The 25,203-nt window shown below is 37.0% G+C and overlaps 1 protein-coding gene across 3 annotated transcripts in view; it reads left to right on the forward strand.

Annotated features, from left to right (window-relative positions):
- The first annotated feature begins 11,475 nt into the window (after positions 1-11,475).
- The window catches only part of LOC131152891 (ABC transporter B family member 29, chloroplastic), a 49,027-nt gene continuing 35,299 nt past the window's right edge, over positions 11,476-25,203 (forward strand). For 2 of the 3 annotated variants that reach the window (XM_058104832.1, XM_058104849.1), the window contains exons 1-3: positions 11,476-12,429; positions 15,885-15,971; positions 16,073-16,180. In XM_058104832.1, the coding sequence (XP_057960815.1) occupies positions 11,830-12,429; positions 15,885-15,971; positions 16,073-16,180 (795 nt within the window). In that variant the 5' untranslated portion in view covers positions 11,476-11,829. The remainder of the gene's footprint in view (positions 12,430-15,884; positions 15,972-16,072; positions 16,181-25,203) is intronic. The other variant, XM_058104840.1, reaches the window with a different exon arrangement.

Genomic DNA, 25,203 nt, shown 5'->3' on the forward strand with positions numbered 1-25,203 from the left:
TTGGAATTGTTTTACATTTTCTAAAATTGGTCAAGGTGAGTAGGGTTAATTATCTCCATTTTTCTTACTAACGCTTATTTTGAGTATTAGATCAATTGTGGAGATAATTTAACCTATATTTTTAGTAAAGTAGACAATGAACATGGATTGATTTATTATTTCAGTAGTTATATAAATATGCGTATTATTCAAATCGTGTGGCATGAGGAAAAATGAAAATACTGTGTTGAGTTATGAAATATGTATAATATGTTGAAATACTGAAATGCGTTGGGATTATATTTTATTTAGAATTGTTTAATCAGATCAGAATATTAATGTTAAATTGCAATTTATGGTTTGAGAACTCTGGTGGACCATAGTAGGCACGGTACCGTTGCAAGAGTTCTGGAGAGCTTAGTGCAACCACACGTCTTAGAGAGAGTGTTGGTATTGAATAGTCGATTGAGCTATGAAGGGTAGAGTTCCCCCTGGATTCTAGACTAGCATAGGAAAGCCAATCGGACTAACAGACTAAAGAGTTGGGAATTGATTTAACTCTGGTGGGCCGACTAGGGTTAAGTCCAGCTTACAGGCTGCACAACGCGTCATAGGGGGAAACATGTCAGTTTTTATCCATCTGGCAGTGAGTTCTAAAATTATATTTGTAGATTTAACCAGGGTATAATAGAGCAGTGCATGTAAATACATAGCAATGTATGTGAATACAGAATATATGAAGACAGAGGATGTGAAATGTGATAACAAAGTATGTGATAGGAAAATAGAGCATGTGAAAATAGAGATTATGAAGAGTTAGGTTTTACAGAGATAACAACATATAGAGTAAAGTAATAAAATATTAAATGTATTAAATATAGTAGTATTATATGTATTTGGAGCGACCCGAGGGCTTGCTAAGAAAGACGAGTGCCCTGATAGGTATCATTTGTAGTCATACCAGGTTGCATAACATATTAGAGCAGAGGGGAGTAATTGTGTGTGTGAGTGAGTGAGTATGGTATGAGAATGGATTTATAACTGTGGTTAATTAATAACTGATGATATTTTGTATACACTAAACTCATGATTACCACACACTAACATTAATCTATTCCGTTTTACTGAGATATGTCTCACCCGTTATACAATTCATCTTTTTCAGGACCTTCGCGTGATCGAGCTTAACGAGCTCGAGGCTAGGTTTGTTGGCGTAACATTTTTGCGAGAGGGTACAAATCTTGGATGTATTTTTGGGTTTATGTTTTTTAGATTTTTGAGATGTATATATGGATACTGGATGTTGGGAATTTTATTTTTTTTTTGGGATGTTTATATAGAACTCTGGCATATTATTGAAGATGTTTATTTATTTTTCGTTGCGTGATTAAGGTTATGGTATCAAACACAGGTGATTGGATCACATCACACCCCGAGCCCCACTTGGTGGGTTCGGGGCGTGACATCCTCACAATTATTACTTTTATCTATACAAGATACCATCGTACCACTTCAATCTAGGGGTGGCAAAACGAATCAAAACCCGACAAGTGACCCGTGACCCGCCCATTTAAAATGGGTTCGAGTTTTATAAAGCCAACCCGTTTATAAGCGGGTCAACTCGTGACTTGCCCGTTTATAAACGGGTCAACCCATTTATTTGGCTCTTAATATATAAACTGTAAAATCCTCAAAATTTCTCCATTTTTTTTTAAATTACTCTAATATTTGAATATAATGGGCACCCCTATGCATCGAAAAACATAAATCACATAACCACATATACATGTATATACAATACTAGAATTCAGTATTTTCAACCATAGCTACATAATACATCTCTCTCTCTAGTGTTAACTACCCAAAAATACAAAACCCTACACAAAACTTACCCTATAACTAAGGTGACCAAGTGATCTCTATCCGCGAGCCTGATCTGCTCACCTAACTAGCTCACCTGAAAAAATGTTAAAGTAATGGGGTGAGTCGACGTTCAGTAAGTGGAAATATGTTATTACTAGAGTGTGGCGACCGAGTCATATAATTATAGTAATAGTATTTAAAACTGCATGATCTGACAAATCTATAAAAACACATGTATAAAAGCTTAAAATATTTGTATCATCTACGCTTTCTATCATTCATTCTATTATAACATACTACATACAATAAAAACTATAAAACTGTATACATATACATAACTGTGTTCTTTCCCTGGGACTCTGTATGTCGTGATTTGACCCCTCATGACAGGGCTGTGTGGCCCGTACGCGGGACTTAACCTAGTCGGCCCTCCAAGTAAGTCATCATACTCTACACTACTTCAGCCCGACCAAACTACATCCACCCCTAAGCGCGGGAAAGGCTGCTACCTTGTCTAATCGGCCCCCTCTACCCAGCGTACTGGGGAGATGCATCCTCTCTGAGCACGGTTAGACGGTACCCACACACTATCTGAGATATGTGGTTGCACTCTATTTGTATATAGCAACGGTACCGTGCTCTGTAAAATGTATCTGTCTGTAATGTCTCCACAGGGATCTGATACTATTTCGTTGACGAACTTCTTCCCTCATCGACGAATTTCAGACTATCCAAAAACCCCTCTTGGCATCTTCTCGTCAACGAGGCATGACTTCGTCGACGAGGCCTACTTATGAGCTCATCGACAAAGCCTGTTGCCCCTTCCGTTTCTGTTTCCATTTCCCTCTCTTTTTAATATTTAAATATCATTATTTTTCGGGTTGTTACATTCTCCCCTCCTTATAAAATTTCGTCCTCGAAATTTACTATATGTATCTCTATCTATACACTCCATCATTCCGTAAAGGAAAAGGGTCTACTTATTTTATTTCCTGCCCTCACTTGTGGCAGGGGAATACCGTGGTTACATTTATGTTCTGAAAAATTACACATATAAAACTAAAAACTATCTACTAACTAAAATCAATACATGTACCTACAAAAGAAACTTATCTAACTATTATACTTTACCTGAGTACCTCTATACCTCTTGGAACAACTGTGGGTATCTCTATCTGATCTGCTCCTCGAGTTCCCAAGAAGATTCCTCTATAGTGTGATTCTTCCACAAAACTTTTATTAATTGAATTTCTTTGGTGCGCGGTACTTGTGTCTTTCTGTCTAAAATCTATACCGATGTTTCTTTATAAACTAATGAATCCTTCAGCTCTATCTTTGCATAACTGTTATGTGGGACGAGTCTGGGACGTATTTCCTTAACATAGCAATATGAAACATGTCATGAATTCTAGCCAAAGATGGTGGCAACGCTAGCCTATAGGCAACTGACCCTATTCTCTCAAGTATCTTAAAAGGGCCAATATACCTAGGGCTCAACTTGCCCTTCTTTCCAAATCTCATAACTCCTTTCAGAGGAGCTATCTTCAAAAATACTCGATCTCCCACATCAAATTCTAACTCTCGGCGATTAGTATCTGCGTAGCTTTTCTGCCGACTCTGTGCTATACTAATTCTTTCTTTAATTAGTCGGACCTTGTCACAAGCCTGTTGTACTATCTCTGGATCCAAAACTCGCCTTTCACCCACCTCGTCCCAAAAGAGAGGAGAATGACATCTCCTACCATACAATGTCTCGTATGGAGCTATGCTAATACTAGCCTGGTAGCTATTATTATAAGCAAATTCAACTAACGACATAAACTGAATCCAACTGCCTGCAAAATCAAGCACACAAGCACGAAGCATATCCTCTAGTATCTGAATCGTCCTCTCAGTCTGACCATCTGTCTGAGGATGAAAAGTCGTGCTAAAACCTAACTGTGTACCCATAGCCTCCTGAAAACTTTTCCAGAATCGTGAAGTAAACCGAGGATCTCGGTCCGAGACTATGGATACTGGTACTCCATGAACACGAACTATCTCCTAAACATATATCTCTGCCAGTCTGTCCATGGAATAACCGATTTTAATAGGGATGAAATAAGCGATTTTCATCAGACGATCTACAACCACCCAAATCGCATTCAGTCCCTGTCGTACTGGTGGTAACCTCGTAACGAAGTCCATCAAAACGTGGTTCCATTTCCATTCTAGAATGAACAGTGGCTGCAACTGTCCTGCCGGTCTCTGGTGCTCAGTTTTAATCTGCTGACACGTCAAGCATTGCTGAACAAACTCAGCTATCTCCCTTTTCATTCCACTCCACCAGAAATACTCTCGCAGGTCCCTATACATTTTAGTACTGCCGGGATGGACCGTGTATAGGGATCTGCGAGCCTCCTCCAGTATAGTTCTCTTGATCTCATTATCTACATAAACACATAGCCTAGTACCGAATCACAGAGCTCCGTCATCTGATATGCTGAACTCCTCTTCCCAGCCATCCCGCACTCTAGCCATCACCTCTGCCAACTCTACATCATCGCCTTGAGCTACTTTAATCTTCTCGTATAGTGTAGGCTGAACCACTAGACTAGCAATAACTGCCTGAGGACTCTTCTCTACCAATTCTATACCGAGCCTCTCCAAATCCATCAAAATTGAGTGCTGAATCTCCATAGCTGCCAGTACCGGTCCCCCTGATTTCCTGTTCAGAGCATTTGCCACTACATTTGCTTTTCCTGGGTGGTAACTAATCGTGCAATCATAGTCTTTTATAAGCTCTAACTACCTTCTTTGCCTTATATTCAACTCTTTCTGGGTGAAGAAATACTTCAGGCTCTCGTGATCCGTAAAAATCTCACACTTTCCACCATATAGGTAATGCCTCCAAATCTTAAGAGCATACACCACTGCAGCAAGCTCTAAATCATGGACAGGATAATTCCTCTCATATTCTTTAAGCTGTCTAGATGCATATGCAATAACCCTGCCGTGCTGTATCAACACACCTCCAAGACCCTTTAAAGACGAACCCATCCTCCCCTGAAGGGATAGCCAGTACTGGAGCTGAAACTAACCGCCGCTTCAACTCTTAAAAACTCTGCTCACAGTCGTCGGTCCAGTCAAACTTTACTTTTTTCCTCGTAAGTCAAGCTAGTGGACCTGATAGCCTGGAGAAACCATCCACAAAGCGCCGGTAATAACCTGCTAATCCCAGAAAACTCCTGACTTCCTGAACATTTCTCGGCCTTTCCCAACTCACCACTGCCTCTATTTTACTTGGATCAATTGATACACTTGCTTCTGAAATCACATAGCCAAGAAATGTGACCTGTTCTAACCAAAACTCATACTTCTTAAATTTTGCATATAATTTCCTTTCTCTCAATATCTGCAACACCAGCCTCAAATGATGCTCGTGCTCCTCAAAACTCCTCGAGTAGACCAGTATATCATCAATGAACAAAACCACAAACTAGTCCAAATACTAATGAAATACCCGATTCATTAGATCTATAAATACTGCTGATGCATTAGTCAACCCGAACGGCATCACTAAGAACTCCTAATGCCCATACTTGGTATGAAATGTGGTCTTTGAAATATCTTCTGCTTTAACTTTTACCTGATAGTAGCCTGACCACAGATCAATTTTAGAGTAAACCTGGGTCCCCTGGAGCTAATCAAATAAATCATCGATCCTAGGGAGAGGATATTTATTCTTGACTGTCAGTTTGTTTATCTCCCTATAATCGATGCATAATCTCATGGTTCCATTTTCTTTTTCACGAACAGAACTAGCGCACCCCAAGGCGACACATTGGGCCTAATGAAACCTTTATCCAGCAATTCTTGTAACTGTTCTTTCAATTCTTTTAACTCTACCAGGGCCATACGGTATGGTGCTTTCAATAATGGTGCAGATCCCGACAACAAGTCTATAGTGAACTCAATCTCTTGATCTGGTGGCAAACCAGACAATTTTTCTAGAAATACATCTGGGAATTCCCTCACTACTGGTATGTCAGCTTGTCCCAATTCTTCTTTTGACAATTATTTTATGTATGCGACATACCCTTGGCAACCACCCTGTAACAATCTCCTCACCTGAATAGCCGACACTAGCTGTGGTGAGGCACGTACACGTGAACCCGCGAATCTAAATTTTGACTTGCCCGGGGGTCTAAAAATTACTTCTTTCAGATGACAATCAATACTTGCATGATAAGTTGCTAGCCAATCCATGCACAGTATCACATCAAACCCTGCATACCTAGGACTACAAGATCGGCTATTAGCACTTTCTCTTGAATACTTACTGGAAAATTCTGGAGTACCCTCTGCATCTAACCACAGATCCCATCGGCGTACCCACAGACAGTTCTACATATAGTAGCTGAGTCTTTACCCCAATTATTCTAACATACCCCGCCAATATAAAGGAATGGGTGGCACCTGTATAAAACAAAACAACAATTGTATATGGTAAAGCAGTAAGGGTACCTATGACCACGTTTCTAGCCGTCTCAGCATTTCCCGATGTTAATGCGTAAACCCTTACCAGCGCGGTATTTCTCTGTTGACCTCTGCGGGGCACCTGGTATCCTCCTCGAAATGGCCTAGGAGCTGGTACATAACCTGGTGTCATATGACAAGATCGAGCCATATGACCGGGTCTCCCGCAGCGGTAGCAAACATTCTCTCCTAATCGACATTCACCCGGGTGTCTCTATCCACATCTGGTACAAATGGCGAGAGGCTGACTACCCTAAATCCACCCTGCTCTACCATATGTCTCTGACCTCCGCCATATCTACCTCCCCTCCAAAGGCCTCGGTTGGGACTCGCCTGAAAGCTCGAGGGTGCGGTCCTCTTCTTTTGAATCTGTGTCTCAATCTCTTTCGGTAGACTCTCCTCCATTATAATGGCACTGTCAACCAACTTTATAAAAATCCTAGATCCTAAATACCACCACCTGCCTGTAGATATCTCGCCTCAAATTCCTCTCGAACATTCTGGTTTTCTTTACTTCATCAGGGACGATATATGGGCAGAAACGCAAGAGCTCGATAAATTTTGCCGCGTACTGCTGGACTGTCATCAACCTCTGGGACAGGCTCAAGAACTCCTGAATTCGAGCCTCTCTTACTGAAGCAAGATAGTATCTATCAAAGAATATATCTCCAAAACGGGCCCAGGTCATCAGCACTGGAGTCGTCCTCTGCTCCTCCAATAATCTAGTGGCCGTCCACCATCCCTCAGCCTCCCCTGCCAGTCTATACGTAGCGTACATAACTCTCTGCTCGTTGGTGCAGTGAAGTATTGTCAGGATCTTCTCTACCTCCAGCACCCAATTCTCAGCAACTGCAGGGTCAGTTGCTCCAAAAAAAACTGGCGGGTTCATCTTTATGAATTTCTCTATGGTGCATCCCTGAACTAGAGATGGACCTCCCTGCTCTCTAGAACTCTGTGCTATCTCAGCCATAACTTGCTGAGCCACACTACGTAGCACAACATCTGAATCCCCACTTGCTACACTAGAAGGACCAGCACCATCATTCCCACTAGCGTGAGCGCTACTGCCTCCTAGGTCCATCCTATAAACACATAGAAAACCGTTTCAGAATTCTATTTCCCTACAGACTCAACTTATTCAACTAAAACTCCAAATTCTCTATTAACCATCCCCCCTGATTCTAACCCCAAAATCCACTTCTGCAACTCAAACACATGACTCGTCGACAGTTTACTATGGTTTTCCTGAAATCGTCACCCCAGGAAAAACACAGAAACTACCACGAAATCCTGTATCCAGATTATAGAATAAAATCTCAAATCTTTTTCCTATATTCTAGTATTGTTTTCTGCTGCACTCTAGAGTCTACAGAACCTAGCAACCTAGGCTTTGATACAAAAAATGTACCATTCTAAAAATTTCTCCATTTTTTTTAACAAATTACTCTAATATTTGAATATAATGGGCACCCCTATGCAGCGGAAAACATAAATCACATAACCACATATACATGTATATACAATAGCAGAATTCAGTATTTTCAACCATAGCTACATAATACATCTCTCTCTCCAGTGTTAACTACCCAAAAATACAAAACCCTACACAAAACTTACCCTATAACTAGGGTGACCAACTGATCTCTATCCGTGAGCCTGATCTGCTCGCACTGGCTCACCTGAAAAATGTTAAAGTAATGGGGTGAGTCGACGCTCAGTAAGTGGTAATATGTTATTACTAGTGTGTGGCGACCGAGTCATATAATTATAATAATAGTATTTAAAACTGCATGATCTGGAAAATCTATAAAACACATGTATAAAAGCTTAAAATATTTGTATCATCTACACTTTCTATCATTCATACTACTATAACATACTACATATGATAAAAACTATAAAATTGTATACATATACATAACTGTGTTCTTTCTCTGGGACTCTGTATGTCATGATTTGACCCCTCATGACAGGGTTATGTGGCCCATAGGCAGGACTTAACCTGGTCAGCCCTCCAGGTAAGTCATCATACTCTACACTATCTCAGCCTGACCAAACTGCATCCACTCCTAAACGCGGGGCTGGCTGCTACCTTGTCTAACTGGCCCCCTCTACCTAGTGTATTGGGGAGTTGCATCCTCTTCGAGTACAGTTAGACGGTACCCACACACTATCTGAGATATGTGGTTGCACTCTATCTGTATATAGCAACGGTACCGTGCTCTATAAACTGTATCTATCTGTAATGTCTCCATAGGGATCTGATACTATATAAGTACATCTATATATATATATATACCTTTGCTGTTTTCATTATGTTTCCAAAATAACCATAACGCTATAATTTTGTACTGTAAATACTATAAAATCTGAGTAATTGTAGCATCTCGATGCTATAACTATATAATCTGTCTTTATAAACTGTGTGTTATGGTATTTAGGAAAACATAGCATTCTGTAAAAACTATGATATATTGAATTGAATAAAATATATATAAATCTGTCTATTAATCATCTATGAATAATTGTATATACATGCTATATAACATGATATGCTGAAGTATTGTATAAATTTTACATTAGGTAAATATCTACTCAGGCCACACAATATTTAAACATTCGTTCTATAAAAACTGCGTAATAACTGGTATATATGTATCTATGAAAACTCTATTAATATTCTTAAAACCCTAGCATAGCATATTTCCCTTACCTTAACTTTGAAAAGCGCCTACTAAATTCTGGCCCTATACCTGCAAAGTTCTTCACTTAACACCCTGAAAATCAATTCTCCCATAACAAAACATTAGTATTTCTTCATGTATTGTATTTCTTATAACTAAGGGAAAGACAAATACTAAATAAAATGCCTTACCCTGAGATTGGGATGAAATCCAAGCCAACTCCTTCAATGATCAGCTCCAGCAAACTCGCAGAGAACTTCACCAGGAGTGTCGTGGTGGCTTTAGATTGTCGATCTGGCATGAATTGGGGTTGAAATCGAAGAGAGAAGGAGAGGGGAGCATTTTAGAGAGAGAGAGAGAGGGTTAATTTGCACTGAAATCAGATAAAAATCTGAGTTTTTTACTATTTATAGGGTCAGATTCGTCGACGAGACACGTCACCTCGTCAACGAGTCCTTCAATAATTTCGTTGACGAACTTCCTCCCTCGTCGACGAATTTCAGACTGTCCAAAAACCCCTCTCGGCATCTTCTCGTCAACGAGTCGTGGCTTCGTCCATGAGGCCTACTTATGAGCTCATCGACGAACTCCCTGTGTTCGTCGACGAGACCCTGTGTAAAATTTTCAGGTTATTCCATCCAAAATGCAATGTTGTCGATGAACGAGAAGCGTTCATCGACGAAGCTTGCTGTCTCCTTTCGTTTCTGTTTTCATTTCCCTCTCTCTTAAATATTTAAATATCATTATTTTTCGGGTCATTACATAAACCCATTAACCCTACTGTCCTGCGAAGATAAAAATCTAAATCCTAATTTGGGCCACAGCTACCTCCTGTTATCATATTCACATTTCCACTCCTCCATAAGCCATAGCTCCAGTCTCATCTTTGGCATCGCCAAACAAAACCCCACCCCCATCACTAGAAATCTTGGCCATGGCATATCTGAAGCTTCCTCTCACATCCAAAAGCAATAAAAACATTAGATTCTCAAGATCTATGAGCTAGGGTTTCAAAATCTTTAGGGCTTCAAATCCACAACCCTAGCTCCAGTGTCTCACCTCCGAAGTCACCGGACAAAACCCCACTCCATCGCCAGAAATCTTGGCCATGGCGGATCTGAAGCTTCCTCTCACATCCGAAAGCAACAAAAGCCTTAGATTCTCAAGATCGCCAAGCTAGGGTTTCGAAATCTCTAGGGTTTCAAATCCACGATGTGAAAAGAATACACTTTAAAAAGAGTGTATAGAAAGGGTAGAGAAATGGACGGCAGTGGAGCTTGGAAGTGTTGTTTTTTCTTCTCTCTCTCTCTCTCTCTCTACAATGCTTTAATTCTCCTGCTTTGTCTCGCTCTAATGTTCGATTTTTTAAGAGATATAGAGAGAGTGAGTGAGTGTCTTTCTTCGTTTTTCAAACAGGTAACTCGTGACCTGCCCATTTATTAAACAGGCAGGTTAGGGTTTACAGGGTTGTGACTCGTTTAATTTCGACATGTTTACGACTTGACCCATTTACGACCCAACCCATTAACAACACGTCCGGACCCGACCCATGAACCTATTTTGCCACCCCTACTTCAATCTACTATTTACAAAATTAACGTTTGAAAGTCTGATATATTTAGGCTCCTTTCATCAAGGGTTTACTTTAAGAAAATAAAGGAAAGGAAAAATAAGAAAAAAAAATTAATTTTTTATTTTATTTCTCTCTATATTAAATGTTATTAAAAATAAAATTTTATTTCAAATAATTAAAAATTAAGAAAAAATAATGTTAATTAATTATGTGTAAAATTACTTTTTTTGTTCATTGATTTGCTATTTCTTCTTTCATTATTTCTCGATAGCCAAACATGAAAAGTAAATTCGTTCATGTTTTTCTATCATTCGTTTAATGTTTTTTTTCAAGTTTCAAATGAGACCTTAAGATTTGTCTCGTAAATGTAATGACATGTATATGTTTATAAAATTGCATAGCATAAATATATTTAATAAATAATATTTGTCGACTAAATTGTCGCATAATTTTTTATTTAATAATTAAAATCAAGAAGATATATATTCAATGGCACATGAAAATCAAACATGCACCATTAAATATTTGCTAGTCTTTTATGATACATATGTGCATCTTAGGATTTCAATTTTCAATTTTGGCTCTTCGCTTGTAATGGGCTGCCCCTTCGATTACATTTTTAAACTTATAAACAAAATAATTTTTAATTATTTGAAATAAAATTTTCCTTTTAATAATATTTAATATAGAAAAAAATAAAATAAAAAACTAAATTCCTTCTTATTTTTCCTCTCTTTTATTAACCCTTCATTAAAGGAGCCTAAATATACGAGAGTTTCAAACCTTAATTTCGTAAATAGTAGATTGAAGTGGTTCAATGTATCTTCTATATAGATAAAAAAAAAAAAAAATACTAAAGTTGGTATCTTTAGCAGATGAGAGAGAGATAGAGAGAGAGAGAGACGCATGGGGATTGAGGATAACACAAATGGGTGGCACTACTAGCCTTTGTGGAAACAGAGAAGAGGCAAGAATAGGATCAGTCAGCAGACGGTGAGCTGAATCATTCAGTGTTTAGTACTGTTCCGAAATAAAATAAATTTTTAAAATTTTAAAACAGTACCTAAAAAGAAAAGAAGAAAAAAAAAACTAGTGAGCGTTTTTGGTTGGGCATTCGTCAGCTCTTCCATGCTGATTTCCTCGCAGTGAGCGAACAGTGATTGATGAAGATGAAACTTGAAGTTCTTGGCTTCTCTTTGCCTGGCATCGACAATGGTCGTCCTGCTGCAGCGATTCCCGCCTTCCTCTTCAACCATCATCTCTCTTCCGAGTCTCAACCTCAAACGTAAACACAACTGCAAGCCAACCCACCTCACCTTTCCCCTCAGAACCCCCCTAAAACCCCAATGCTTCAAATCCTCCAGGGTCACCAGAAAAACCCCCTCTGCCGCTTCCCCAATCCCTCCCCTTCTATCCCTCCAACCCTTTCTACAATCCCAGTGGAAGCCCATTCTCAAAGGCTGGACCTGCGGCGTTATCTCCGTCTACTCTCTCTCCAAGCTTGTCCCCAGAGTCGGACAGTTCTCGACGATCCTTAACCGCGTCGACGATGTGGTTCTCTTGCGGGAGCAGGGTCTTGTGTTGGGGGTCTTGTTCTTGGCTCGATTGCTTGCGAATTATTGGCAGCAGGCGTTTCTGTGGGACGCCGCTTTGAATTTGGTGTACGAGATCAGGCTTTATGTTTTCCGAAGGGTCATGCAGAGGGACTTGGCGTTTTTTGAAGGCGGTGGGGGCGTTTCGGCAGGTGACATTGCCTATCGGATAACGGCAGAGGCATCGGATGTTGCCAATGCTGTTTATTCTCTTCTTAATGTGAGTGATGCCTTTTTATTAGGTTGAACACGTGTTTTGTGCTGGTTTCTATCTCTGTGCTAAATTGTGTATTCTCTCTTAGTTGCTTAGATACTGCAGGACAAGAAAGACACTAACTCTGAATTTGTTCTGAATCTGAGGACCAAATTTGAAGCATGAATGAATTCAGTGAACCATTTAAGTTGTTCGGGGATGTCATTTTTAAGCGCCTGAATATTTAAGTTTTTAACATTATGAGGTCATGAGCTCATTGGGTCGCTGGAGAAACAAAAAAAATATGAAACATGGTGAATATACACACACATGTATGTATATATGAATGAAAGTTTGTCCAAATTGGCACAATATTTGTTGTCACTAAAGTCAGAAACAGAGGAGAGGAATAAAATTACACACCATGAAATAAATTCACGTCACATTAAAAAAGTTCAAAACTGTTGCAGGAACTGTTTGAACAGAGTACAGAGAAGAAGTGATATCAACATTACAGAAACTCTTTAGCCACCTTGGGGTTGCTCAGTTGGTAAGGTTTTGGTCTGATATGCCGCATGGTTGACGGTTCGAGTCCGCTGTCTCTGAGATCAGACTAATGATTTACCTGGATTGCTGGCTGTGGGGCCAGTCAGCTTCCTGTGGATTTGGTGCTGCACCGGGGGCCCAATGTGACTAGTCAGTGGCTGGAGTTCCCGCATCATTAGGAAAAAAATTACAGAAATTCTTTGGAATGCTGTTGAAAGGGAAAGCAAAAAGGGGGGAAGAAAAATAATCTTGAATAACATTTTTTTTTTGAAAAAAAAGGTGGGCATCCTGTCATAACAGCCTTCGATCGAATAAGAGACTCCTCATTCTCTTATTCTCTTATTCTCTTATTTGGTCAGATGTGTTTCATAGGTATTTAGAGACAACACCAAGCACCACCAGTTCACTTAATGCTGAACCAACTGTCTGCCTCTATTTAGAGGTCATTATGAGTAATAAAACAGCTGCTTAGGTGCAGTTTGATTTGCATTTTGCTTATATTTTTGCTCTATTAGTTGTAAGAATTTTCTTCTTGAGGCATGTTGGGCTATTGTATGGCCTATGTCAAAACTGGAGATGCTCATTGGGAGAATGCACGAGAAAATTTGACCGGGCATGGTTAGGATTTACAAACTTTATATCAATGCTTAACTTTTGATTTTTTTTTTTTTGTTTTTCTTTTTGACTTTCTTCTATGCCCTATTCACCCATCTAGGTTTAATATGGCATAGATGATAGTGTCTAATAGAGCTACGTATAACAATTATATTACACATATATAGAATTAGGTCATTGTATTTTTATAAGTAGTATTATTCTAATGAAGTTATGACTTGTCATAGAAATGATTTTTATTTTTTTTTAAAGCACCAAGTAGATGCCAACCCAAAAACAAAAAAAATCATCCATAAAAAAATTTTAACTGAGAAGGTAGATCTAGTATAAAATTTCCAGAGCTCCCAAATCTAAGGAATATATTGGCTTGTCCTTAAGTTTCTCTACATGCAATTCTTTCCCCTCAAAAGCTCTCTTGATCCTCTCTCCATAAACACCTAATCACGAGCAGAGGTGCACCAAACCAAACCTTCCTAGATCTTTGTCAATCCCCTTTACTTTCCAATAGGAAGGAAGGGAGCTAATATTGGTTGGCATGGGCTTTGCAATACTAAAACAACTGCCACATAAGAAACCAAAGTTCCTTGGCAACTTGGCTATGAAGCAATATGGGTTTAGGGTCTCTTGATGGCAGGTATATTGGATTCCCCAAAAATATGGGTATTCAATGCACACCTCTTCCTTCGGTAATCTTGGATTCCCTTGGGAATTCAACTTATCCTTGCCATTCATCATCTTGGGATGAAATTGCCCCTACTTCTTCACTATTATCATTATCATCATCATTACATGTACATATGTACATTACGAGTATGTACATAATGTTATTACTGTTACAAGTTTAGGGTGGTCTAGTAATCTTCTTAAAATAACATTGGGATACTCATGCTTTGCCAATCACTATAATCTTGTATTCCCAAAATCCTGAAGAGTGAAAAATATTCCCATGAGAGATTGATCCTATTCTCAGGCATAAGATACCCATAAAAGTGATTCCTGGAGGGCATTTACGATAACCCGAGCCATATGCTCCCTTAGCATAGTTGAGCCAAACACATGAAGGTTTTATGATTTATATTGCACAAGGTGGGTCAAACAAACATGGTCTACAAAGCGAACTTTTTCTTTGGGTGGATTGGGGGCAGATTTGGCGACCAATTTCTTTCCATTGAACAATTAGCATCAAAAGATAGAGAATCCCATGCATCTCAATTTCACATTGTACACTTTAAAGACCAGTCTTCTGAAGTTCAAGTTGGATGATTGAGTATCACGAAGAATCTAAAGCAGAAAGAACTTTTTAGTTGTTGGTTTGTATATCATATTACTTTTCTAATTCCATTGATGGGACATGGCTTGGACTTAATCTAAATTTTAGATTTGTGCTTCAAGGCTATGATCTCGAATTGTTTGATCAACTCCCTTTATTGATCAAACAGAAAAGGGTGATGAAATTATGTCTAAAAGTTTTTTAGTTATACCATACATATGGCCTAAATTAATAATTGGTGTTTGAAACAATGCGTAAAATGATGTTGCGCTGGTTCTTCAGCTAGCCAGCAGAGATATGCAGTTTGTGATGATAGTGGAGCAGATAGTCAACATTTCCATTAATTGTGTCACCTTCATGAATAGTGAACAATTGGGCTTCTAAAGTTGTTTGGGTGATCATGGATCTAAGCAGAGTTAGATCTTGATCTGGGCAGTAATATGTGCCTACCTATGACTTGCTTTTAACTTAATTCTTGGCATTTATAAATTATGGTTGTGCAATTTCTTTTATTAAATGAATGTTTACAAATTGAATTAATTAGAATAAGTTAAGCATTGTTTTCATGATTTTCATTTTTTGTGGTGTGGGATAAGATTCAGTTTTTAACTTCTTCATGGTGTGTCGGGTTTGGAATTTTCAGGGAAGCTAGTTTTCAGGATTTAAATAGGGACTGGAGGAACTGTTTGGCTTGATTTTTGTTTTTCCCTGGTTTGAAGTAGATCTTTTTGGGAGATTTCCTCTATTAATTAAATTTCTTTTGCTATAAAAAAATGATTTTTTTTTGTGTTGTTTTGGGAATATATATATATATATATATATATATATTCTTTGTTCTGATGCCTTCTGGGTATTTCTTCAAGTTGCATAATCTAGTTTTTGTTGCTTTTGGAAAGATATGCAGTTATTCAAAGTGTCAAACTGTGATAACATGTATTAGATTTCTATGTGATGTGTATACACTAATTTCTTCCTAGAGGGAGAGTGAGACAAGAAGAAGAAGACGCCTCAATATATATGTTTCTAATTATGTTTCTGTCACATGTGACAGGCCATCGTACCCTGTACTCTGCATTTAATAGCAATGGCAACTCAGATGTTGGTTATTAGCCCTATTCTTTCACTGATTTCAGCCTTGGTGAGGAAAGAATAAGTAAATCTACTCACTTACACAAGCTTTCCATGTTAAATGTCCATGCAGTTAATCTAAGTTGTAATCTTTGTCTGTTTTATGCATAGGTTATTCCATGTATGGCTCTTGTCATTTCCTATCTTGGTGAAAGGCTTCGTAAGATATCTAGGAAGGCACAACTCAGGGTTGCTAGTCTTTCAGCCTACCTAAATGAGGTACATATATTTTAGTGCCCCAGATATGAATAAATATATTGCTTCTTCTATATAAATATCTGTGGTTTTTAAAATTATTTAGGCTGCTCACGAACTCTTAAAAAAATGCTCATAAGTATGCTTTTTTAGAAGCATTGCTGAAAAAATTGCACAGATGTGGTTGTTTGTTTCCAAAAATACCATCAACAATTAGGATAGAGATTGAAACAAGCGTTTCATCTTTGATGGAGGAAGGTTCCTTTTGTTCTAAAATATGGTTTCAAAGAAAATGAGGGTATGGCCTCAGCCATGGTCCTTTGTCGTAATATGCTGTTAGTCATGTTATCCTACCTACATTATGATGTATATTCTGTTGGAGGATTCAAGCAGTAGCATGTGCTGAACTTAGCTGCAGGTTACTGTTATTCCATCATCCTTAAACTAAGATATATCTCTTATAATAGTGTGTAGATATTGCAAATATTGCAAGATGCATTTACAGTATTTTCTTTGTTTAAATGGCTTTGGTCTCTTGTGCCCATCATATTAGGATTATGCTTGTGCAATGACAGAAATATGTATCAGTTGCTTTGCCTAGATGGTCAAACTCTTCTTAGCGACTCTGGTTTGTCTTTGCTGTTGCCTTTTATTGAAGGGCAAAAGACATTGCCCTCCCATGAGGTTTGGTAGAAAGACACGAACCTCCCCGAAGTTTCAAAAATTCCTCGAACTTCTCCTGAGGCTTGGCAAAAAGATGCAGACCTCTCCTAAGGTTTCAAAAATCCAACAAATCTCCCCTACATTTGATTTTGGGACACTTATACGCCTTTATGGACTTGTCTTTTTGTTAAATGTAAGGGGAGGTCTGCGTCTTTTGGCAAATCTCAAGGGCTGTTTCTGGAAATTTTGGAACCTTAGGGGATGTTTTTAGAATTTTTGAAACCTTGGGGTAGTCTATCTCTTTTCCCTAAACCTAAGGGGAGGTCCTTGATGGCCTAAGGGCAACCCAAAAGGGGTTGGGTTTACAAAAATTAAAAGTGCTTGATATAAAAAATAAAGAAATTAAACGAACCAAGAAAATACGCAAATATAAAACCAATTAAATCAAGGAGAGAAGGGAAGAGAGAAAGCAAACTCCTTTTTATAGTGGTGTTTGGCAACCAGCCTACGTCCACTATTTCAAGACCAACCATCCAGAGGTTCCACTAATTCCCTTGATTTAATGGCAGCAAGGACACCAATTACACCCTTTGTTTTTTGGAGAGCAAGGAAACCAAATAAAATCCTGGTTTTGACGGAGACCAAGGAACCAATGCAAGAGAGAATACAACTTCAAATTCCTCACAAGAAAGATACACAATTAAAGTTCACAAAATAAACTCTCAAAGAATGATCAAAATAAAGTACAAGAGTTTTCTTTTTAAGATTAGAAAAATAAAGTCCTAAGAGAGATTGAGAGAGAAATAAAAGCAAGAGCGCTTAGATATTCAATATAGGTTTGTTTCTAATGTTCTCAAGGCTATATGTAGAGTTTGGATGAAAACTAGCCCTTTTTTGCCCGTCGGAGCCTTTTTGGCTTTCAAACCGGCTAACCGCTTACTAGCTGTTAGAGATAAGAAGAAGACTGTTTCAGGCAAAACTTGCCATACTGGTTGACCGCCTTTAGGGGTCGGTTGTCTGCCTCTAGCCTCTACCTGAGGCCGGTCGATTGCCCCCTGGGGCCGGTCGACCACCCCTGGCACGAAGCTGGGGCTTGATCTTCCATTAGTGCTATGCTTTATATTTTTTCATACATTTACAATTTGAAGTGCATTACAAGTGAGAGTATAACAATACAAATAAATTAAAATCTTCAACTTCTTCCCTCAATTCTTCAACTTCACTTCAAATTTAAAGGATTAAATCCTGTAGAGCACATCTTAAGTACAAAGCCATTAGTACTCAATAGTTTGTTGTCATCAAAACTAGGTTAATGAAACCTTGGGGCTAACAGTCCCTAGGATTTTTAAAACCTTAGGGGCTTCGTGTCTTTTCGCCAAATGTTAGGAGAGGTCAGTATTTTTTACCCTTTATTGAATGTGTCCTTTGGTGACCTTTTACTTTGTTTTTTGGAAATTTGCTCCATCATTTGTTTTTGCGGAAGATCTAGGTTGACTTGATTTCTGCTGGAACTTAAATCTACATTACTGTTGTGATGTCATAAGAATGACCATGACATGCTCTTCTTTAGTTGCAGCAGGTAATACCACAATAGCTCGAGTTGTCACCCTTAAATAGTCTGTCAAGGTGACCTTTGATCCTAAGCAACGTGTCATGGGATTACTACTTTTGTCTCACTGCTGTTTGACTTCCTTTTTGAGTTTGGATTCTGTATATGCTTTACGAAGCATTCATTCAGTTGTTTTTATTTTGAAAGTCATGGGTTTCTCCACCATTCTCTATTGCATTTTACCCGTCTGCAACACCTTTTGTTGCTGGTTCATCATTGTGCCCAATATATTTTACTCTTTTATCAAGTCTCGTTGATATATATCTCTTGTTAGGCTTGTAGATTTTCTCTTAGTTTCTTATCCACCTCCTTAATGTTGTTGGATAATGATTACTATTTTCTCTTCTAATGCCTATAGTAACAAGGTGGTTGATTTACTTGTGTTGAAGTATTAGGTAAATTGGGAGAGCTAACAACAATGATAGGTCTCTTTGTTGATTTGTAATATATTTCAAGCACATAACAATGACCATAATTCCCTTACTAACTCATGCTTACTACAACAATAAAAACAACAACAAACCAAGTCTTAAGCCCCAATGGGTGGGGTCAGCTACATGAATCCTTTTCCATCAATTTATACAACCATGGCAATTTCCTCCAACAAATTCAGGGCTACTAAATCCTTACTCATTATCTTAGTTCCAAGTTATTTTCGGTCTACACTTACCCTTTCTACCGCCCTTCACAGTATCTAGCTCATTCCTCCTCATTGGTGCACTGTTTTGGCCTTTGTTGCAGATGCCCAAACCATCTAAGTCGTCCCTCGATTATCTTATCTTCTACAGGAGTTACATCTAACTTGTAGCAAATATGTTCCTTAGTTTATCTTTTAATATTATACCACTCATCCACCTTAGTGTTCCTATCTTGGCAATTTTTACTTTTTGGATATGTTGTTTCTTAGTTGCTCAATATTGTGATCCATATCACATAGTTGGTTTTACGGCCATCCTTCCATTTTAATTTTAAGTGTATTCTACAATCACACAGCATACTCAGAGCACTTCTCCATTTTACCCAACTTGCTTTAACTCTATGCATTACATCTTCTTTAATTTCTTCTTTAGCTTGCATAATAGATCCAAGGTTTCGAAATCTAATAGTGTTATTGATTTCTTGACCATTAAGTTTAACCTTTTCTTCAATATTCCTTCTACTATGACTGATATTATATTTTATATATTTTGTCTTATTTCTACTTATCCTAAAACCTTTAGATTCTAAAGCTTCTCTTTATAATTCTAACTTATATTTTACTCCATCCCTAGTTTCATCAATTAAGACAATACCATCTACAAACAAAATACATTATGGAACCTCATTTTGGATACTCCTATTAAGTTCATCCATCACTAAAGCAAAAAGATAAGGGCTTAAAGTAGATCCTTGATGTACACCTCTTGTTATTAGAAATTCCCCAGCCTATCCACCTATAGTCCTTACGTTAGTCATTACTCTATTGTACATATCCTTAATGACATCAATATACCTACTACATATGCTTGCTATAGAATTTCCCTAGGTACCATATCATATACTTTCTCTAAGTAAATAAAAACCATATACAAGTCCCTCTTATTTTTCCTAAACTTTTCATTAATCTTATTAAAAAATATATAGCTTCTATAGTAGATCTCCCAAGCATAAAACTAAATTGATTTTCCGAGACCCTTGTTTCTAACTGTAATATTTTGTTCAACTAACTTTTCTCACAGTTTCATTGTACGACTCATAGTTTAATTCCACGATAGTTATTACAATTTTGAATATTTCCTTTATTTTTGTATATAGGTATTAAAGTACTTTTCCTCCATTCGTCTAACATTTTCTTAGTTTTATTCATTTTTTATTTTTTATTTTTATAATTTTGTTAAATAAATTAGTTAATGATATAATTTCACTTAGGTATTTTGAAACTTCGATTGGAATGTTATGTGGTCCTATAGCTTTTCCATTTTTCATTTTTTTAATGCAAATTTGACTTCATTAACTCTAATTTTGTGAATAAATCTTATATTTTTAGCCTTTTCTTCATTTTTCAATTCTAAATTTAAGCCTTCTACTTGGTTTTCAATAAATAGCTTGCTAAAGTAACTTTGCTACCTATCTTTTATGTCATCAAGACTATATCATCCTCACTTTTATGCATTTTACATTACCTAAGTCCTTTCTCTTTCTTTCTCTAGCTCTAGCAAGTTTAAGTATGACTTTTTCCCCTTCTTTTGTACCTAATCTAGCATATAAATTATTAAATGATCTATGTTTAGCTTTGATAACTACCTTTTTTGCATCTTTTTTTCCCGCTTTATACTTTTCATAATTTTTCATATTTCTACACTTTTGCCATATTTTATGCCAAATTCTTTTTTGTCTTTACAACTTTTTGGACATCTTGGTCCTGCCACAACTTTCTTTGCTATTCAAGATCTTCCTCTTGATTCACTTGAAATCTCTTTTGCTATCTTTTTAATAGGGCTAGCTATCCTACTCCAAGAAGTGTGTTTGTGTCTACACCATCCCTTATTATTCAATCAACATCTTTGATCACTATCTTTAAATTTTATTATGTTTTCTCCCTTTAGGTTCCACTACCTAGTTCTTTTGCACTAATTTATATTATCATTTTTGTTCCATTTTTTAATACATATATCTAACACTAAAACTCTATGTTATGTAGTTAAGCTTTCATGTGGGATAACTTTACAATTCTCACATGATGAACGATTCTACCCTCCTAGTTAAGAAAAAATCTATTTGACTTTTATTTTGTCCACTCTTGAAGGTTATTGAGTGTTATTCTCGCTTCTTAAGGCAAGTATTTATTGTAATAAAATCATATAATATGAAAAAGTCTAAGATCATATCCCAAGACCCATTTTTATCTCCATATCCATGTCCTATATGTATCCTCTCATAACCTTTAGTATCCTTTCCAATGTGTCCATTCAAAGCAACTATAAATATTTTTTGAGTCCTTGATATCTTTTGTGTAATACTCTCCATATCTTCCCTAATTGTCTCTTAAGGTTTTTTGCTAAGCCTATTTGAGGAGCATAAGCACTAATGACATTTATTATCTCTTGGCTTAGGACCATCTTGATTTTTATGATTCTATTCCATACTCTTTTGACATCTAAAACACCATCTTTTAAGTCTTTGTCTATAATGATTCCTGCCCCATTCTTATGTTTTACTTTTCCAATGTACCAAAGTTTGAATATTGATTTATCAATTTTCTAACTTTCTCCCCTACTCACTTAGTTTCTTGAAGGCAGATTACATTAATTTTTCTTCTAGTCATTGTGTTAACTATCTCCATGTTTTTTCCTGTCAGTGTCCCTATATTCCAAGTTGCTAATTTAATCCCAGTTTCTTGAACTAACTTATTTACCCGCTCACGTCTGGAATAATGTGGAAATTTTTGTATTTTTTTCATTTGATAGATATGGCGCTTCACTTGGAGGGGATGACCTAGCCCACCCTCCCACACTTTTCGCTACTTGAAGGTGGTATAAGTGCAATGCGTCGCTTGTAAGGGAAGCTCCGATGAATAATCGATTAAGATTTATATTATAGTGATTTGATAAGTTTTATGTCGGCTGTTAGCCATTTAAGGCAACCCTACTCCTCTACTCGGGCTTGGGACCGGCTGTGTGTGAAAAATTAGGACATTGAATGCATCATAGGAGGAGTTAACTCACACTTACTAACATAACAATAACACATATTAATAATGCTAAATGACCAAAATAACTTGTAACACTCCCCTTCAAGCTGGAGCATAGATATCATATGCTTCTAGCTTGTTACAAATAAATTTAACCCAAGCACCCCCCAAGGTTTAGTGAAAATAAATCAACTAGTTGGAATCCATACAAAGTGACAATCAACGTCAATGTGTTTTGTCCTCTCATGGAAGATTGGTGTTAAGGCTTGATATATATTGTTGACCCACAACCTAATAGCTTAAGCTTTTAGGTGAAGTGGTAATCTATCATGGTACCAAAGCTTGTTTCCAGGAGGTCGTGGGTTCTAGTCTCTTTGCTTGAGTTTATTATATGGTGTTTACAAAATTATTATATTCTCTATATTGGGTATTATCTATCATGTGTTTGTCTTTTCACGTGTTGTCTGGCTGCATGTGTGGGGGAGTGTCAAGGCTATAATATTGTTGGCCCACAACCTAACAGCTTAAGCTTTTAGGTAAAGTGGTAATCTAACAATTGGGTTGGAGGCAATGTGAATAGTAGCTCAATTATCACACGTCAACTCCATTGACTTGAGAATGTGGGAAACCAAGTTTTTCCAACATTTTCTTCAACCAAACAAATCCACAAATAGTGTGAGCCATGGCCTTATACTCTTAACTTGGTGCTTGACTTGACCACAACAGTTTGTTTCTTACTCTTTCAGGAAACTAAATTACACCAACAAAAACACCGTACTCAGTTTGTTGAAAGGTGACCTAGCCCAATATAAATTTGTATACCCCCTGAATATAAGGGTGACCCCAATTTTGATACAAGAGATCTCTCTTGGTGCACTTTAAGGTATCTAAAGATGCAAAATACTACGTCCTTGTGACTTGTTCTTGGAAAATCAAGAAACTGGCGCACAAAACTTGTCGCAAATGAGATATCCCGTTAAGTGATAGTGAAATAATTCAACCTTCTAACAAGTCCTCGATATTGTCCAAGGTTGGGCAACACATCCATGTAAGGAACTAACTTATTGTTAGGATTCATTGATGTACGAATAGGTTTGGATCCTAACATCCCAGTTTCATCTAAAAGATCAAAAATATAATTCCTCTGTGACAAAACGGTCCTATACAAGATATGGATACTTCTATGGCCCAGAAGTGTTTTAATAATCCCAAATATGTGGCCTGCAACTCAGAGCCGTTTGGTATCACTATAAAAAATACAGAAATGAAAACCAAAAACTAGAAATAGAAACTAAAAACCAGAAACCAACAACCTATTTGATTAATATTTATAAAACTAAAAAAAATTAAAAACTTAATTAAAAATGTTTATTTTCGTTTTAAATCAAATAATATTATAAAAATATGATTAAAATAATAAAATTGCAAATAATAAACAATAAAAAAATACTATAATAAAAATTCAAGTTCATATAATTATTTTACTTAATAGTTATACTTACAAAATTTACTCTACAATAAAAATTTTATTGGACATGACAATTGAAAAATAGTAAAATATTTTGTAATTGGCTTTGTTATTATTTTTTGAAATTTATGTATATTTTATTTTAATTACGTTTAAATTCATATGATCATTTTACTTTAATTTCATTTTAAAAGTGTATAATGTGAATGATTTAATCCAAAAAACTATTTTTGGATATTAAAATTTCTGGCAATAGGACAACTGAAAACCATAAAATCTGGTTCGTAGTTTTTTTTGTAATAGTTGAAAATTGACAACAAAAACAAAAAACTGGCAACATAAATGAACACATTTTTATAATCTTTTTCTTTACTATGCAGAAATAGAAATAGAAAATAGAAACAACAATGATACAAAACAGACCCTCAGTTTGTAGAAAACGCTTTAGGCCCTAGATACCTTGATTATCATTGGTCCATACCAGCCCAAATTTGAATTTTTTTGAGTTGTTTTCATGCAATTGGTTGGAGATGTTGGGTTTGTCACGTGTCTTTTTGATGCCACATGTCACTTGTTGGCCATGGCAGTTGATTGTTGGTAGTTATTGGTGGTTAACTTTTGAATTTGAATTTTCAAAATTCAAATTCAAAAGGAGTTTCCCTTCACTCCACTAAAGGCCTATAAAAGGACCCTGTTGGGGAGAGATTATGGCGTGTCCAAGTGGGGGCAAGGTTAGAGTTTCAAGACAAATTTATGTTGTTTCAAGGGAACTTTCATATGTCCGTGAGAATATGGAGAAACTATAATCCTCTTCCTTTAAAGGGACTTTGTGGGTGTGATTCGAAGTAGGGGCCTTCCACTTGATCTACAGAGAGTCAATAGTGCCTAACCCTTTACTTCATTCATATCCATCCATTACATTGATTTTGGCGTGTTGAAGCATGATTGTGTTTTCCTGAATCGCATGATTTGTACTTCATGATTTTCCTTACTTTCCTATGTCGAAAATGCATGTTAGATGTTGTAAAATATGTTTCTATCATGATTGCATAGGAAAAAACATGCTAGAATGTCAAAAATCATGTTTGTGTTGAAGTTTCCTTTTAGGCAGTCGACTGGCCTCTGTTTCATTTGAAAATGTCGTTGTTGGCTACAGGCAGTTGACTAACCCCCTGCAAATGGTCAACTGCCAACTCTGAAGAGCACTTATTTTGCACTCTCTTGATTTTTTTTAGGATTTCATGTTACATGGTTGAGCACCTTTGTTTAACATTGATTGATTTTTTCTTTAGAGTTTTCATGGTTTCTCTACAAAAAATCTCTTTTTCATAAAAAACAGATGGATTTGCATGAGTTTTATATAAAAAAAAAAAAAATCAATGATTTTCACAAAGTTTTTAGATTATTGGGGGTCATACATCCATGAAGCAGTGTTTGGGTGTTCTCCAATCTTTTCAATGATGGTCAAGTCGGGTTTGTGTTTTCCTTCCAAAAATCCACACTTTCAAATGGTTTTTGTAGTTTTTTCCTTAAATAAACCAATAAACCAAGAATGTCTTTTAGAGAATTTAACTTTTTAATGAACCATTCATGGTGCCGTTGTTGAATGGATTAAAAAACCTCTTTTCTAGAAGATA

This window comes from Malania oleifera, chromosome 1 (genome assembly GCF_029873635.1).
Source record: "Malania oleifera isolate guangnan ecotype guangnan chromosome 1, ASM2987363v1, whole genome shotgun sequence".
NCBI classification, from domain to species: domain Eukaryota; kingdom Viridiplantae; phylum Streptophyta; class Magnoliopsida; order Santalales; family Ximeniaceae; genus Malania; species Malania oleifera.